General features: G+C 47.4%; 1 protein-coding gene across 2 annotated transcripts in view; it reads right to left on the bottom strand.

Annotated features, from left to right (window-relative positions):
- Window positions 1–18,082: 18,082 nt before the first annotated feature.
- SLC15A5 (solute carrier family 15 member 5) overlaps window positions 18,083–19,459 on the bottom strand; it is a 188,243-nt gene continuing 186,866 nt past the window's right edge. For both annotated transcript variants that reach the window (XM_075210840.1, XM_075210839.1), the window contains exon 9: window positions 18,083–18,448. In XM_075210840.1, the coding sequence (XP_075066941.1) occupies window positions 18,301–18,448 (148 nt within the window). In that variant the 3' untranslated portion in view covers window positions 18,083–18,300. The remainder of the gene's footprint in view (window positions 18,449–19,459) is intronic.

Raw genomic sequence — 19,459 nt, 5'->3', positions numbered from 1 at the left:
TTAAGCCAAACTATTATTTTATTATGCAATTAGGTGGTAAGCAAGGATAACCTTGCATGATGAATAAGAATGAAGTCATTAAAAAGTGTTTAAAAGATTCTTTTCACATTAATGCAAACTTTTGGCAGATTGATTACCCGCCATTATAACACCAGATGGACAGTGTGAGTTGCAGAACAATTTATTCTCTAATTGCAACACGAGTTTAGGCCATGAATTGATTTCTACTTACCCATTTTTTTCATTAATGTATTTCCACTATAAACCAAATATAGATCAATTTTTATTAGTATTGTGTTGTATGTTACAATACATTGTATTTATGTACAGTATATAATAGCAGTGGGATTAATTGAGGAAGAGAGTGAACCAGGGTTACAGACAGTATTTAGACAGATATTTAACAACACGTTGTACATTTTAAGATAAATTGATTTTTTGTACATTAAATTTTTACGGAATGCCATTCTACCCAGTGTACACTTAACCACAGATATGTGGACAAGCGGAACTGGGCAAACTAAAGATTATATGACTGCGAAAGTCCACTGGGTTGGTGATTGGCCTTCACCAGCAGGAACAGCAGCTGCATGTACCCAAGTACGTCACATTTTTCAGAGGCAGCTACTCTGTGCATCGCTGGCTTTACTAACAGGCATACAGCTGACAATCTGTTACAAGAACTAGGGGATGTCATTGCAACATGGCTTATCCCGCTTGGACTCTCCTCAGAATATGTAATTTCTGATAACGCCACCAATATTGTGAGATCATTACAGCTGGGTGAATTCCATCACATTCCCTGTTTTACTCACACAATAAACTTGGTGGTGCAGAGTTTTTAAAAAATGGCTGCCACCAACTGAAGCAAGAGGTGGTGACAAGGTGGATTTCCACCCTGTATATGCTTCTGGGGATGGAGGAACAGCGAAAAGCCATCCAAGCTTACTCCACAAGCCATGACATTGGGAAAGGAGGGGAGGGGGTCTATTTTACTCAAGCGCAGTGGAAAATGCTTTCCGTGTTGTGCAAGGTGCTGAAACCATTCGAAGTAGTCACCTGTGAAGTGAATTCAGACACTGATAACTTGAGTCAAGTGATTCCCTTAATTAGACTTTTAGGAAAGCAGCATGAGAAACTGAAGGAGGAGATTAAACAAAGCAATTACGCCAAGTATGTCAGACTTGTAGATCAAGTACTTTATTTGCTTCGCCAGAATCCAGGAGATCTGGAAATCGGATCACTACATTTTGGTTACTGTGCTTGATCCTAGGTTTAAGAGCTATGTCTTCTCTTTGTTTCCAACTGACCCAGATCTGAAGAGATGCAAGGAGCTCCTGGTGAGCAAGATGACAGCTCCAGTATTATGTGACAGGACATTGTCTCCTCCTTCAGTTTCTCACTCAATTGCTGCTAGGAAAAAACGTAGCTTTCCCAAGAGACCCAGGGATGATGCAGATGACTCTGCACCACATTTTGACATCTGGTCTGGTCTATAAGAATTGACCAAAAAACTTGAAACCTCTGCCGTAACTCCACCTGATCCTACTATCAACATCCAAAAGATGGTGGAGGTTTATTATCACGACAGCATAGAAATAGACACATCAGACAGTCCCTTTACATAATGGGAGGAAAAAAAGGGAATTTGGAGACCCATGTACCAATTCGCTTTGCACTGACTAAGCTGCCCACTCTCCAGTGTGTACTCGGAAAGAGTTTTCAGCACAGCCGGGAAACTTAGGCTACTTCCTCAAGATGCGGAAAAGATGATGTTCATAAAAATTAACTTAAATTTTCACGAGGAAGGCCTTTCCCGCCAATTACATAAAAATACTGATTCTCTTGTAATGGTGGATTCCAGCGGTGATGACTTATTAATGTGTGCGGATGATGTACAAACTGATGAACGTGAGGATGAGACTGAGGATGATGACAACAACATCTTGCCACAGTAGAGTTCATTAACAGCACTGTTACCTTAGGTGCCTTAAGCCCATTGTTAGCTTTTTTTGTGGGGGCCGAAACAAACCAAGCACATCAGCCTCAAAAGTGGCACTCCTTGTTGCTGAAGTGCTTGGTTTGTTAAAGTGTGTATGTCCTTTTTAAGATCCAACATAAGGGTGGCTGGTAGGGCCCAAGGGCAATTATATCTTGCACCACTTTTCCTTTCAGCTACCGCTGTGTGCCAATGTTACCTACATGTGATTTATTCTGTTGTGTGCTTTGCAAAAATCTTAGACACCCATTGATGATGCAGATGACTCAGCACAACTTTTTGACATCTACCCTTCTCTACTGTAAAAGAATTGACCAGAATTAGTGACATCTCTGCAGTAACTCCACCTGATCCTACTATCAACTATCAATATCCAAAGAATGGTGGAGGATTATTTTTCATTGTTTTGAATGGCATAAAGGCACCAGTTTTATTAACAAAGAACAACGTTGCTTGCAGAAGTAATGTAAGCATGGATGTCTAAATAGACGTGTATATGTCTTACTCAAACTTTCCACTTTGCTGCTGTTTAATCAGTATTGCACAAAGTGTTTGTAATCTGCACTTTACGTCAAAGGTACCTAACTACATTATAATTTTTTGGGAATTGGGGCTGATTCGAAGCTCAGTGATGAACTTGCCTTATGCTGTGAATCACAATGGCTCTTTTTAGTGCATTGCCTGGCACCCTGGCTTTGTCTGGGTGTGATAAAAGCATGCATCCCGGGGTGGGGGTTTGGGTGTCAGCAAACGTCGCCATGTATCATGATCCAAGGACATTTCCATCTTGCACCACTTTTCTTTTCTGCCACTGCTGTGTGGCAATGTTTCCTAGATGTGCTAGGAACTGCCGTGTGTTCGAATCATTGCTCTGTCGCTTACCATCCAGCCAGGTCGCTGCAGTCTTTATTTGAAAGTGTATGAAAATAATATTGTGAGGTGGTCAAAATTGACTGCAAATGACTTGAAATTAGTGTTATTGAGGTTACTAATAATGTAGGGGGGAAAAAAAGCAAAATTATGTGATTTTAGCAAAAAAAAAGTAGGGAATTTTAGAAAAAATAGGGATCCAAAACACACAAGGGTGGTTTTGCCAAAACCAAAGCACGAAGTTAATCCAGATCCAAAACCAGAACACGGGGTTCAGTGAACATCTCTAGTTATAACAGATCTCCTCCTGCTTCATATGTTTTATTCCTTGATAGTGATGGTGGTCCCAGTACAACTATCACCGCGTTCTTGTTGGACAGTTGGTCCTCTGGTGACGGTTCTCAGGGTTTGTTCAGTGTGACAGCGGTAACACTGCGCCCATCATGTACGACCATCTTCAAATGGCCAAAAGATGTGCAGAATTGAGCATTTCACCTGTTTGTCTGCGGCCTCTGCTGTATAGGGCACAGATCCCTCCTATCATATAATGTACGTTGGTCTCAGGCTCCACCCACTTTGAAAGACATAATAATGATTGCAGAGTAGAACAACCTGAGCCTACAGAATGAGGCTGGACACGCGTGTAACCTGAGCCTGCACACGTGTGTAGGTAACACATCTATTACGATGTGGACACAGCTAAGCAGGGCCTGGTTATCCAATAGGCTGACTAGACTGCGGCCTAGGGCGCAAGACTGGAGGGAAACGTTTTTGAGTGTGCAAAATTGTGACAGGGATAAGTACAAACTGAAAGTGATTTTAAAATATAAGAGAATAGTTGTTATCTGAAGTAAAAAGATAACATGCAGTAAGGTTTAATGTTGATGTATTCCCATGGTAAAGGCTGAAGGGGTTAGCAAGTAGGTGAAACAAGTCTGGGCACAGGTGCGACAGCCCCCTCACATCTTCGGCCTCAGTAGCGCTCACTCACGCCTCCGCTCTGCTATACAGTACTGATTTTAATGAAAACAAAATGAGTGGCAAACATTGCTATGTCCCTTTTTGAAAATACAGGAACATACACATTGGGGAGTGGGGTGAAGGAAGACTCAGGCCCTGCAGCTATGTAATGGGGGGGGGCACATCCATAAGCTAAAAGAAACAGAAATACATAAATAATTCATATATATATTTATCACAGAGCTGTCATAGCAGAAGTCTGTAGTATAACGGAGAGGGGGAAAAAGCCTCATAGATGAAGCAAGGTTCTGGTTTTATTAGTATAAATATAAGATTACCCTTACAAGCACTGTAGAGCGGCAAGCCTATAACAAAGGGTTAAACCCATTTCTGATGAATTTGTTATTTAGAGGTGTTTGTTCAGTGCACACAGACATTAGTATGAATGTACATCTCTTGGGGTATATTTACTAAACTGCGGGTTTGAAAAAAGGGAGATGTTACCTATAACAGCCAATCAGATTCTAGCTGTCATTTTGTAGAATGCACTAAATAAATGACAGCTAGAATCTTTTTCAAACCCGCAGTTTAGTAAATATACCCACTGGTCTTCTCTTTTACAAAACTTTGTGTGTTTTCCATGCAGGAATGGACGTAGCCCCTCGCCTTCACATGGGCAGAAGACACAATGCTTGTACAAGCAGCTCATGGAAACCCACCAGTCTACTTACATTAAAACTCCCTAAAGTACAAATACAACGTCAGACAAATAGAAAACCGCTCCCGAGCGTGACCCATGAGGGCACATGCGACCTATATGTCACTGGCATTTCTGTGAGTAAACTGGGGGTCAGAACACTGGAAAACGGTGGCAGAAAGAGGATTTCTATGGCACAAGATGGCAATAACCGTAATATTACTGCAGCACAGACCAGCGGTTGGAGACTAAAACACCTGCCATCAGAAAATGTTCCCATGGTCCGCGCGTACCCCAGACCATTACAAATAAACGCTAATCGGTGTCCTCTCAACGCCTCCAATCCCCACACAGAAAGGTTTGTCCGGCATTTTGGAAAGACTCTGACCCCAGCTGATTCCCAGTCTTGGTGGAGCTATCGATTTGCTACTTACACAATTTTATCCAGAAATCCTGCAAACCTGAAAGATCCATCCTATCACATTGTTGGATATGAGTCTGCAGACCGCAGCGACTTCCAGCAAAGGCAGGAGAAACATCCGATTAAATGCTCTAATCGTCAGCGCAATTTCAATAAAAAACCTTTTCTAACAGATACGACCACTCAGACTGACCGACCACAAGACACTCAGGACAGAGAAGAATTGAAAATCTCCGACTGTCAGGATCTAAGAGAAGTTTCTATAAAAACTAGAAATAAGGGGAAAAAAATAAACACTCAGACTCTCAGCAAACACTTACTCTCTATTCCCGAGGCCCAAGTACACCCAGAAACAGGATATTCTCTCACTAAAATACAGCACCCCACCTGTCCTGGGCTTAGTAATTCTCCCAACACCATCATATGGTCCCCTGAGCCACGGCCTTCATCCCAAACACCATCACATGAGATCCAGCTATCAATCGTTGTCCCCATCCTCCCAAAGCTGGATCAACCAGAATAATAGTTATAGAATATGATATTGTGCCCACTGCAAAGTTCCTGGATCTTTAGTAGATTTATTCATCAGCAATCTACCAAAATTGAGGAAAGGATGGAGGAGGTAGTTGATAGCAATTGAGGAATGATGGACCCAGAATCGTCCCCTACTGTAGCTTGTGGTTTGTTTAAATCAGATTTCACCTTTTATTCTAACTCATTTTTCAAAATGACAGATGTTCTGTATTCACTTAGGTAGTTTTAATTTTAAACAGAATGAGAAGACGTCCTTAGCTGAATTCCCAAAAAAAGAAGAGTGCTAAGTGAGGGGCTTCGTGATCTTCCATGTCTTTGGGGCCACTAGGTACAGACCCTGAATATATGTGAGGATGGGGACTGGACATGGATTATTTCAATAATTCAGTTTTATTCCATCAGGATAACCCCAATCTTTAGTTAAAGGGTTACTCAGCATAATAGGCAAATTGATCATGCATGAAAATCTCATTGTTTGTCTTAAAGCTGTTTTTATAGCCACAAGTGGAAACACCACCGACAATGTTTATCAATTTAGGGTTAGTATCTTCTATTCCTACAGTAAAAACGCATTATTTCATGTTCATGTCTCTACCTACACTCCTACCCGCCCCCTCCGCTCTGCCTGTGACCGGCGCCTCACTACTTCACTGATCACCTCCTCTCACTCTCGTCTTCAGGACTTTGCCCGGGCTGCTCCCCAGCTGTGGAACGATCTTCCACGTTACATCAGGTTGGCATCTACTCTCAAAGGCTTCAAGCGTGCCCTTAAGACTCATTTCTTTATTCAAGTCTATCAGTCCTCCTAACTCCCTTGTCCTGGCTCTCTCCCCCAGTTAGTACCATCCTATTTGTGTCTCCCCCTTCCCTTTAGGTTGTTAGCTCTCATGAGCAGGGTCCTCTTTCCTTGTGTGCTCCTTCTACTGTTCCTTCACCCTCTGTAGCTCTTGGCTGCTTCTCGCTGATTTCTACCATCCCTTTCTCTATCTGTCCCAGATATAATCTGATTTGCATTACCCGGTCACCTGTGTTTGTATATATTTTTGTATCATGTTGTGTCTTGGTTCTGTTTTCTGTATATGTAATGTACGGCGCTGCGGACCCTTTGTGGCGCCTTATAAGTTAAAGATAATAATAATAATGTTTTAACAGTATTTCTGCAGTCTTATTTAGTAATCAGCCCTCTCCTCCCCCCTCCATCCAAAAGGTTGTTTCTTTAATTCATGGGATGTCCAGTGCTGATCTTCCTGGCTCTTGTGAACATAGAAACCCCATCAATGTTATATCATCTATGCGATAACAAATTGTAGCGGAATCTAGATTTTATGTCAGGAATAATGCATTTATTCAATGAGTTTCTTCTGTCATTATCGTCCTGAGATGGCAACAACAGACTACGGATTGTGTGGATTGGGGAATCTATCGCCAGTGGTGAACGTATGACGTATGATGTATAGGACAAAACCCTGTCGCTTTCTACCCTTTAATAAATACTCCCCAGTGTTGCTCTCCCAATATATTGATTTAGGGAGACAGATAATGCTATAATTAGCACATCATCAGCAAGAATGCTATGCACAGAAACACAAATAAGTTTATATCTGTTTGAACTATAAGCCGTACAAACAGCAAGAATCAAATTCTTTAATCAACTGAATTTTTTTTCTCTATTTTTATTTTATAGCCGATCATACTTATTCTTGTACAGACCATTCCCTTTAGGTTAGGTACTAATAACTTAGAGATACATAGTGATATATTCTGCAGATTATTACATTACTGACCTCTCTAGAGATCTGCAGCACATTGTACAGTGTGTTTCCTCATTTCCAGATATGTTTTGGTTTATTTCATACAGCATCTTGAACAAAGCTGCAAAACTGAATTTATTAACATTCCTGCTGAAGTTCCAAAATCAACTCTCTAAACCTGAATTCATAAAGAAATGCAAAATGTACATATTATATATTTTTTCAATGCGCGTAAATAAGGCAATGCACACATCCGTATTCAATAAGGAGCGGATGTGACGATACGTCTGATGATGAATACAGATCTAGCTGCGCTCTGCTCTAACAGACACTGCAGGATACGTCCAACACTTATGTGGGATATAAAGTCACAAAAGAACGCACAGAAAAAAAAAATCACTGTCACCTGTTAATAATTTAGTAATAATAATAAATAATTTTTCTCTCTCCATAAAATACATTTATTATAATGTTATTAATGTCTCCTGTACATAAAATACATTGTTACAGCTGCTCCTGATTGCAGACACATGTTCTAGCTGTATACACAGCCGTCATCACTAGTAATCAGCGCTTACACCTGACCTGTAGCTGTATACACAGCCGTCATCACTAGTAATCAGTACTTACACCTGACCTGTAGCTGTATACACAGCCGTCATCACTAGTAATCAGCACTTACACCTGACCTGTAGCTGTATACACAGCCGTCATCACTAGTAATCAGCACTTACACCTGACCTGTAGCTGTATACACAGCCGTCATCACTAGTAATCAGCACTTACACCTGACCTGTAGCTGGTGCCAGTGATACGACAGAACATCATGTACCTGAGAGATGTCCAAAGCTTGAATCTGACACTGCTGCGGGCGCTGGAGCCTGGCGCCTCCTTACTGTACACTGACTACGGGCATACACCCTGACTGTACACTGACCCAGGACATACACCCTGACTGTACACTGACTACGGGCATACACCCTGACTGTACACTGACCCAGGACATACACCCTGACTGTACACTGACCCAGGACATACACCCTGACTGTACACTGACTACGGGCATACACCCTGACTGTACACTGACTACGGGCATACACCCTGACTGTACACTGACTACGGGCATACACCCTGACTGTACACTGACCCAGGACATACACCCTGACTGTACACTGACCCAGGACATACACCCTGACTGTACACTGACTACGGGCATACACCCTGACTGTACACTGACTACGGGCATACACCCTGACTGTACACTGACTACGGGCATACACCCTGACTGTACACTGACTACGGGCATACACCCTGACTGTACACTGACTACGGGCATACACCCTGACTGTACACTGACTACGGGCATACACCCTGACTGTACACTGACCCAGGACATACACCCTGACTGTACACTGACCCAGGACATACACCCTGACTGTACACTGACTATGGGCATACACCCTGACTGTACACTGACCCAGGACATACACCCTGACTGTACACTGACCCAGGACATACACCCTGACTGTACACTGACCCAGGACATACACCCTGACTGTACACTGACTACGGGCATACACCCTGACTGTACACTGACTACGGGCATACACCCTGACTGTACACTGACCCAGGACATACACCCTGACTGTACACTGACCCAGGACATACACCCTGACTGTACACTGACCCAGGACATACACCCTGACTGTACACTGACCCAGGACATACACCCTGACTGTACACTGACCCAGGACATACACCCTGACTGTACACTGACCATGGGCATACACCCTGACTGTACACTGACCCAGGACATACACCCTGACTGTACACTGACCCAGGACATACACCCTGACTGTACACTGACCCAGGACATACACCCTGACTGTACACTGACCCAGGACATACACCCTGACTGTACACTGACCCAGGACATACACCCTGACTGTACACTGACTACGGGCATACACCCTGACTGTACACTGACCCAGGACATACACCCTGACTGTACACTGACCCAGGACATACACCCTGACTGTACACTGACCCAGGGCATACACCCTGACTGTACACTGACTACGGGCATACACCCTGACTGTACACTGACTACGGGCATACACCCTGACTGTACACTGACCCAGGACATACACCCTGACTGTACACTGACCCAGGACATACACCCTGACTGTACACTGACCCAGGACATACACCCTGACTGTACACTGACTACGGGCATACACCCTGACTGTACACTGACCCAGGACATACACCCTGACTGTACACTGACCCAGGACATACGCCCTGACTGTACACTGACCCAGGACATACGCCCTGACTGTACACTGACCCAGGACATACGCCCTGACTGTACACTGACCCAGGACATACACCCTGACTGTACACTGACCCAGGACATACACCCTGACTGTACACTGACCCAGGACATACACCCTGACTGTACACTGACCCAGGACATACACCCTGACTGTACACTGACCCAGGACATACACCCTGACTGTACACTGACCATGGGCATACACCCTGACTGTACACTGACCCAGGACATACACCCTGACTGTACACTGACCCAGGACATACACCCTGACTGTACACTGACCCAGGACATACACCCTGACTGTACACTGACCCAGGACATACACCCTGACTGTACACTGACCCAGGACATACACCCTGACTGTACACTGACTATGGGCATACACCCTGACTGTACACTGACCCAGGACATACACCCTGACTGTACACTGACCCAGGACATACACCCTGACTGTACACTGACTATGGGCATACACCCTGACTGTACACTGACCCAGGACATACACCCTGACTGTACACTGACCCAGGATATACGCCCTGACTGTGCACTGACCCAGGATATACACCCTGACTGTACACTGACTACGGGCATACGCCCTGACTGTACACTGACCCAGGACATACGCCCTGACTGTACACTGACCCAGGACATACACCCTGACTGTACACTGACTATGGGCATACACCCTGACTGTACACTGACCCAGGACATACACCCTGACTGTACACTGACCCAGGACATACACCCTGACTGTACACTGACTATGGGCATACACCCTGACTGTACACTGACCCAGGACATACGCCCTGACTGTACACTGACCCAGGACATACACCCTGACTGTACACTGACTATGGGCATACACCCTGACTGTACACTGACCCAGGACATACACCCTGACTGTACACTGACCCAGGACATACACCCTGACTGTACACTGACCCAGGACATACGCCCTGACTGTACACTGACCCAGGACATACGCCCTGACTGTACACTGACCCAGGACATACACCCTGACTGTACACTGACCCAGGACATACACCCTGACTGTACACTGACTACGGGCATACGCCCTGACTGTACACTGACCCAGGACATACGCCCTGACTGTACACTGACCCAGGACATACACCCTGACTGTACACTGACTATGGGCATACACCCTGACTGTACACTGACCCAGGACATACACCCTGACTGTACACTGACCCAGGACATACACCCTGACTGTACACTGACCCAGGACATACACCCTGACTGTACACTGACCCAGGACATACGCCCTGACTGTACACTGACCTAGGACATACGCCCTGACTGTACACTGACCCAGGACATACATCCTGACTGTACACTGACCCAGGACATACACCCTGACTGTACACTGACTATGGGCATACACCCTGACTGTACACTGACCCAGGACATACACCCTGACTGTACACTGACTATGGGCATACACCCTGACTGTACACTGACCCAGGACATACACCCTGACTGTACACTGACTACGGGCATACACCCTGACTGTACACCGACCCAGGACATACACCCTGACTGTACACCGACCCAGGACATACGCCCTGACTGTACACTGACCCAGGACATACGCCCTGACTGTACACTGACCCAGGACATACACCCTGACTGTACACTGACTATGGGCATACACCCTGACTGTACACTGACCCAGGACATACACCCTGACTGTACACTGACCCAGGACATACACCCTGACTGTACACTGACTATGGGCATACACCCTGACTGTACACTGACCCAGGACATACCCCTGACTGTACACTGACCCAGGACATACACCCTGACTGTACACTGACTATGGGCATACACCCTGACTGTACACTGACCCAGGACATACACCCTGACTGTACACTGACTATGGGCATACACCCTGACTGTACACTGACCCAGGATATACAACCTGACTGTACACTGACTATGGGCATACACCCTGACTGTACACTGACCCAGGATATACGCCCTGACTGTGCACTGACCCAGGATATACACCCTGACTGTACACTGACTATGGGCATACACCCTGACTGTACACTGACCCAGGATATACGCCCTGACTGTGCACTGACCCAGGATATACACCCTGACTGTACACTGACTATGGGCATACACCCTGACTGTACACTGACCCAGGATATACGCCCTGACTGTGCACTGACCCAGGATATACACCCTGACTGTACACTGACTATGGGCATACACCCTGACTGTACACTGACCCAGGATATACACCCTGACTGTACACTGACCCAGGACATACGCCCTGACTGTACACTGACCCAGGACATACGCCCTGACTGTACACTGACCCAGGACATACACCCTGACTGTACACCGACCCAGGACATACACCCTGACTGTACACCGACCCAGGACATACGCCCTGACTGTACACCGACCCAGGACATACGCCCTGACTGTACACTGACCCAGGACATACACCCTGACTGTACACTGACTATGGGCATACACCCTGACTGTACACTGACCCAGGACATACACCCTGACTGTACACTGACTATGGGCATACACCCTGACTGTACACTGACCCAGGACATACGCCCTGACTGTACACTGACCCAGGACATACGCCCTGACTGTACACTGACCCAGGACATACACCCTGACTGTACACTGACTATGGGCATACACCCTGACTGTACACTGACCCAGGACATACACCCTGACTGTACACTGACTATGGGCATACACCCTGACTGTACACTGACCCAGGACATACACCCTGACTGTACACTGACTACGGGCATACACCCTGACTGTACACCGACCCAGGACATACACCCTGACTGTACACCGACCCAGGACATACGCCCTGACTGTACACTGACCCAGGACATACGCCCTGACTGTACACTGACCCAGGACATACACCCTGACTGTACACTGACTATGGGCATACACCCTGACTGTACACTGACCCAGGACATACACCCTGACTGTACACTGACCCAGGACATACACCCTGACTGTACACTGACTATGGGCATACACCCTGACTGTACACTGACCCAGGACATACCCCTGACTGTACACTGACCCAGGACATACACCCTGACTGTACACTGACTATGGGCATACACCCTGACTGTACACTGACCCAGGACATACACCCTGACTGTACACTGACTATGGGCATACACCCTGACTGTACACTGACCCAGGATATACAACCTGACTGTACACTGACTATGGGCATACACCCTGACTGTACACTGACCCAGGATATACGCCCTGACTGTGCACTGACCCAGGATATACACCCTGACTGTACACTGACTATGGGCATACACCCTGACTGTACACTGACCCAGGATATACGCCCTGACTGTACACTGACCCAGGACATACACCCTGACTGTACACTGACTATGGGCATACACCCTGACTGTACACTGACCCAGGACATACACCCTGACTGTACACTGACCCAGGACATACGCCCTGACTGTACACTGACCCAGGACATACGCCCTGACTGTACACTGACCCAGGACATACACCCTGACTGTACACTGACCCAGGACATACGCCCTGACTGTACACTGACCCAGGACATACGCCCTGACTGTACACTGACCCAGGACATACGCCCTGACTGTACACTGACCCAGGACATACGCCCTGACTGTACACTGACCCAGGACATACACCCTGACTGTACACTGACTATGGGCATACACCCTGACTGTACACTGACCCAGGACATACACCCTGACTGTACACTGACCCAGGACATACGCCCTGACTGTACACTGACCCAGGACATACGCCCTGACTGTACACTGACCCAGGACATACACCCTGACTGTACACTGACCCAGGACATACGCCCTGACTGTACACTGACCCAGGACATACGCCCTGACTGTACACTGACCCAGGACATACGCCCTGACTGTACACTGACCCAGGACATACTCCCTGACTGTACACTGACCCAGGACATACGCCCTGACTGTACACTGACCCAGGATATACACCCTGACTGTACACTGACCCAGGACATACACCCTGACTGTACACTGACCCAGGACATACACCCTGACTGTACACTGACCCAGGACATACTCCCTGACTGTACACTGACCCAGGATATACGCCCTGACTGTACACTGACCCAGGACATACACCCTGACTGTACACTGACCCAGGACATACACCCTGACTGTACACTGACCCAGGACATACGCCCTGACTGTACACTGACCCAGGACATACGCCCTGACTGTACACTGACCCAGGACATACACCCTGACTGTACACTGACCCAGGACATACACCCTGACTGTACACTGACCCAGGACATACACCCTGACTGTACACTGACCCAGGACATACACCCTGACTGTACACTGACTACGGGGATACACCCTGACTGTACACTGACCCAGGACATACACCCTGACTGTACACTGACCCAGGACATACACCCTGACTGTACACTGACCCAGGACATACACCCTGACTGTGCACTGACCCAGGACATACGCCCTGACTGTACACTGACCCAGGACATACGCCCTGACTGTACACTGACCCAGGACATACACCCTGACTGTACACTGACCCAGGACATACACCCTGACTGTACACTGACCCAGGACATACACCCTGACTGTACACTGACCCAGGACATACACCCTGACTGTGCACTGACCCAGGACATACACCCTGACTGTACACTGACTATGGGCATACACCCTGACTGTACACTGACCCAGGGCATACACCCTGACTGTACACTGACCCAGGATATACACCCTGACTGTACACTGACCCAGGGCATACGCCCTGACTGTACACTGACCCAGGACATACACCCTGACTGTACACTGACCCAGGACATACACCCTGACTGTACACTGACTACGGGCATACGCCCTGACTGTACACTGACCCAGGACATACACCCTGACTGTACACTGACCCAGGACATACGCCCTGACTGTACACTGACTACGGGCATACGCCCTGACTGTACACTGACCCAGGGCATACGCCCTGACTGTACACTGACCCAGGACATACGCCCTGACTGTACACTGACCCAGGACATACACCCTGACTGTACACTGACCCAGGACATACACCCTGACTGTACACTGACCCAGGACATACACCCTGACTGTACACTGACCCAGGACATACACCCTGACTGTACACTGACCCAGGACATACGCCCTGACTGTACACTGACCCAGGACATACACCCTGACTGTACACTGACCCAGGACATACACCCTGACTGTACACTGACCCAGGACATACACCCTGACTGTACACTGACCCAGGACATACACCCTGACTGTACACTGACCCAGGACATACACCCTGACTGTACACTGACCCAGGACATACACCCTGACTGTACACTGACCCAGGACATACGCCCTGACTGTACACTGACCCAGGACATACGCCCTGACTGTACACTAACCCAGGACATACGCCCTGACTGTACACTGACCCAGGACATACGCCCTGACTGTACACTGACCCAGGACATACACCCTGACTGTACACTGACCCAGGACATACACCCTGACTGTACACTAACCCAGGACATACGCCCTGACTGTACACTGACCCAGGACATACGCCCTGACTGTACACTGACCCAGGACATACGCCCTGACTGTACACTGACCCAGGACATACGCCCTGACTGTACACTGACCCAGGACATACACCCTGACTGTACACTGACCCAGGACATACGCCCTGACTGTACACTGACCCAGGATATACGCCCTGACTGTACACTGACCCAGGACATACGCCCTGACTGTACACTGACTACGGGCATACACCCTGACTGTACACTGACTACGGGCATACACCCTGACTGTACACTGACCCAGGACATACACCCTGACTGTACACTAACCCAGGACATACGCCCTGACTGTACACTGACCCAGGACATACACCCTGACTGTACACTGACCCAGGACATACGCCCTGACTGTACACTGACCCAGGACATACGCCCTGACTGTACACTGACCCCGGACATATGCCCTGACTGTACACTGACCCAGGACATACACCCTGACTGTACACTGACCCAGGACATACGCCCTGACTGTACACTGACCCAGGACATACACCCTGACTGTACACTGACCCAGGACATACGCCCTGACTGTACACTAACCCAGGACATACACCCTGACTGTACACTGACCCAGGACATACACCCTGACTGTACACTGACCCAGGACATACGCCCTGACTGTACACTGACCCAGGACATACGCCCTGACTGTACACTGACCCAGGACATACACCCTGACTGTACACTGACCCAGGACATACACCCTGACTGTACACTGACCCAGGATATACACCCTGACTGTACACTGACTATGGGCATACACCCTGACTGTACACTGACCCAGGACATACACCCTGACTGTACACTGACCCAGGACATACACCCTGACTGTACACTGACCCAGGATATACGCCCTGACTGTACACTGACCCAGGACATACGCCCTGACTGTACACTAACCCAGGACATACACCCTGACTGTACACTGACCCAGGACATACACCCTGACTGTACACTGACCCAGGACATACACCCTGACTGTACACTGACCCAGGACATACACCCTGACTGTACACTGACCCAGGACATACACCCTGACTGTACACTAACCCAGGACATACGCCCTGACTGTACACTGACCCAGGACATACGCCCTGACTGTACACTGACCCAGGACATACACCCTGACTGTACACTGACCCAGGACATACGCCCTGACTGTACACTGACCCAGGACATACGCCCTGACTGTACACTGACCCAGGACATACGCCCTGACTGTACACTGACCCAGGACATACACCATGACTGTACACTGACCCAGGACATACACCCTGACTGTACACTGATCCCGGACATATGCCCTGACTGTACACTGACTACATACATACACCCTGACTGTACACTGACTACATACATACACCCTGACTGTACACTGACCCAGGACATACACCCTGACTGTACACTGACCCAGGACATACACCCTGACTGTACACTGACCCAGGACATACACCCTGACTGTACACTGACCCAGGACATACACCCTGACTGTACACTAACCCAGGACATACGCCCTGACTGTACACTGACCCAGGACATACGCCCTGACTGTACACTGACCCAGGACATACACCCTGACTGTACACTGACCCAGGACATACACCCTGACTGTACACTGACCCAGGACATACGCCCTGACTGTACACTGACCCAGGACATACGCCCTGACTGTACACTGACCCCGGACATACACCCTGACTGTACACTGACCCCGGACATATGCCCAGTCCTCTCCCTGAAATCATAGGCTGTAATAAGAGTCCTTTGTGAATTGGATGTTGCTGCGTTTACTGGTATATGGGCTGGTTCTGGACACATATCGGCATTTACGTTCCTAAAAGAATCAAGTCCTCGGTTTCTTACAGGACTGTATCTGGATTTTGGTAATAAATCATTTTAAGAATAACTATGATAAATATCATCCATTATAAAGTTGGGGGATGTACATGTTTGATTGTATTATAATATTTGGTTTATTTGGTCTAACAACATATATAATATAAACCTGTGATATACAATATAAAACACAAAGCATTCCACAAAATATTCATGCACACATTTGTAACCACCAAACATACATGTACTATTATTACTCTAGAATCTAGATGCACACATATGTAACTACAAAACATACACATACCATGTAACAGAAAATGTTGTTTTTGTATGTAAACAATATGAGTGATATTGAAAGTTGGAGCAGTATGGATGTAACTAATTCTCAAATACTTATGTCACAGATCTCCCCCAACTACCCTCCCACCTGTTTCCCCGTCTATCTTCCCCTCCCCCGCTGCTCTCCTACTTGTCCCTCCACCTTTCTGCCCCACTCCCACCTGTTTCCCCACCTTCCTACCCCTTCCCCTCTTTCTGCATCTCTCCTCTATACCCCACCTCAGGGCTCTAACAGGTCACTGCTACCCCTCGCTCTACTTTTCCCATTGCATCTTCTATAACAGGACTCAAACACATTCCTCACAAGGTGAAGGACACAGACATGATGGAGGGGACGTTACACAATATCATACTTGCCCACTTTCTTCAGCTCCCTTCCAGGAGCCAGCCAGTGGAGGGGGACGTGAGGGGGGCAGGACTGCCAAAATCACGTCATTTTGGCCCCGCCCCCTGTGACAGCATGACGTCATTTGACAGCGGGGGCGGGGCCAAACACCACGATTCACCGGGAATCGCGGTGTTTGGGATCTAATTCTGCCCACTTCACTAGGAAGTGGGGCACTTCCTAGTGAAGTGGGCAGAATTCGGGAGATTGGCACACTCGCCCGGGAGTCCGGGAGACTCTCGCAAAATGCGGGAGTCTCCCGGACATTCCGGGAGAGTTGGCAAGTATGCACAATATGTTATATATATATATATATCTTTCCTATGTGTCAGCTGCAAGGGAACCTTTTATAATATCTGTGGTTCATCACTAGAGTCTGTTTCTGTATATGTAGATGATAATATCCATTAACTTGGCAGCCAATAGCGCCCGACACACAGCGAGAGCCAGCTACGTCCGGCGAGATGGGAACGTCTACGCTATCTGGAACACATTACAAGGTTGTCTCCATAGGGCTGAATGGTGACGGCCAATCCAGAAAAGATTCATATAACTTCAGCGACTTCTCATGGAGCAGTAATTTCTCCTCTAGAAGACTCGGTCTGAATCCTTGGTCATTATTTTCATCCAGATCATTGTATCTGTCAAAGAATGGAATCAACAACTCATTTAGTCAGTTTGGTTACAGATCTGGCAACAACAGGGGCAGACTAGACAACTACTTTACCTGGGGTGATTTTAGGGGGGGGGGGGGGATTTAGGCCCCGCCCCCTTCTGATTTCTAAGGCTGCCGGCGGCTGCACACTATGTGCAGGTCCGCTTGGCAGTGACAGTGTGCTGCCTGGCTGCTCTGATTGTGTTTAAAACACTGTCACTGCTGAACGGACCTGCACAGTGTGCAGCTGTCGGCAGCAAGCCCCTGCTAACCCCCCCCCCCCCTGGATCCGCCACTGGGCAACAATTGAATATCATTACAACACCACTTATAAGTCTAAAATACTAAACTGGAGAACTTTGTTCTATAGATGAAATACATACGGTTTCACATAACGTTTCTGCTGATTATCTGGTTAATGGACTTTGTGTTGTTAAAGCTCTGACCTGTGGTTCAGTAACTAGATTTAGAATCAGTTTATCAAGTCAGTTCAAGTTCATTGTCGTTTGTCTCCTGCTCTTTTCAAATAAACCCAGAACTTTGTACCCACTCACACAGTGAGCAAGGACACAGAGAGGAATTTATCAATCCCTTGTTGTGCCTGATGTGTGAGATGGGATTGTGAGATGGGATTGTGAGATGGGATTGTGAGATGGGATTGTGAGATTGGATTATGTGCCCATCCTATGTGCAAATCACATGAAATTAACTTTCCCATTATTTTACTATCTTACACTTAAACTAATAAGTCGGTAATAATCGACATCTTATTCATGTGTTAAGCAGATCTGGTCACTCGACCTGAGTCCATGCACAACCAAATCGGAAGGAAACCGTCCTCAGTGCTCAGGTCCAATGATCAGATCCTACAGGTTCCGGATGACCGCACATAGCGGCTGATTCAGTTACGTGACCAGATTTTCAATATCTGAGCGCCCCGAGCAGAAGGCCGTCGGGGCTATTGTTCCTTTTGGTCCCAGTTTAGTATAATAAATCG

Source organism: Mixophyes fleayi, chromosome 4 (assembly GCF_038048845.1).
Source record: "Mixophyes fleayi isolate aMixFle1 chromosome 4, aMixFle1.hap1, whole genome shotgun sequence".
Taxonomy (NCBI): domain Eukaryota; kingdom Metazoa; phylum Chordata; class Amphibia; order Anura; family Limnodynastidae; genus Mixophyes; species Mixophyes fleayi.
This window is presented reverse-complemented; position numbering and strand designations above follow the sequence as displayed.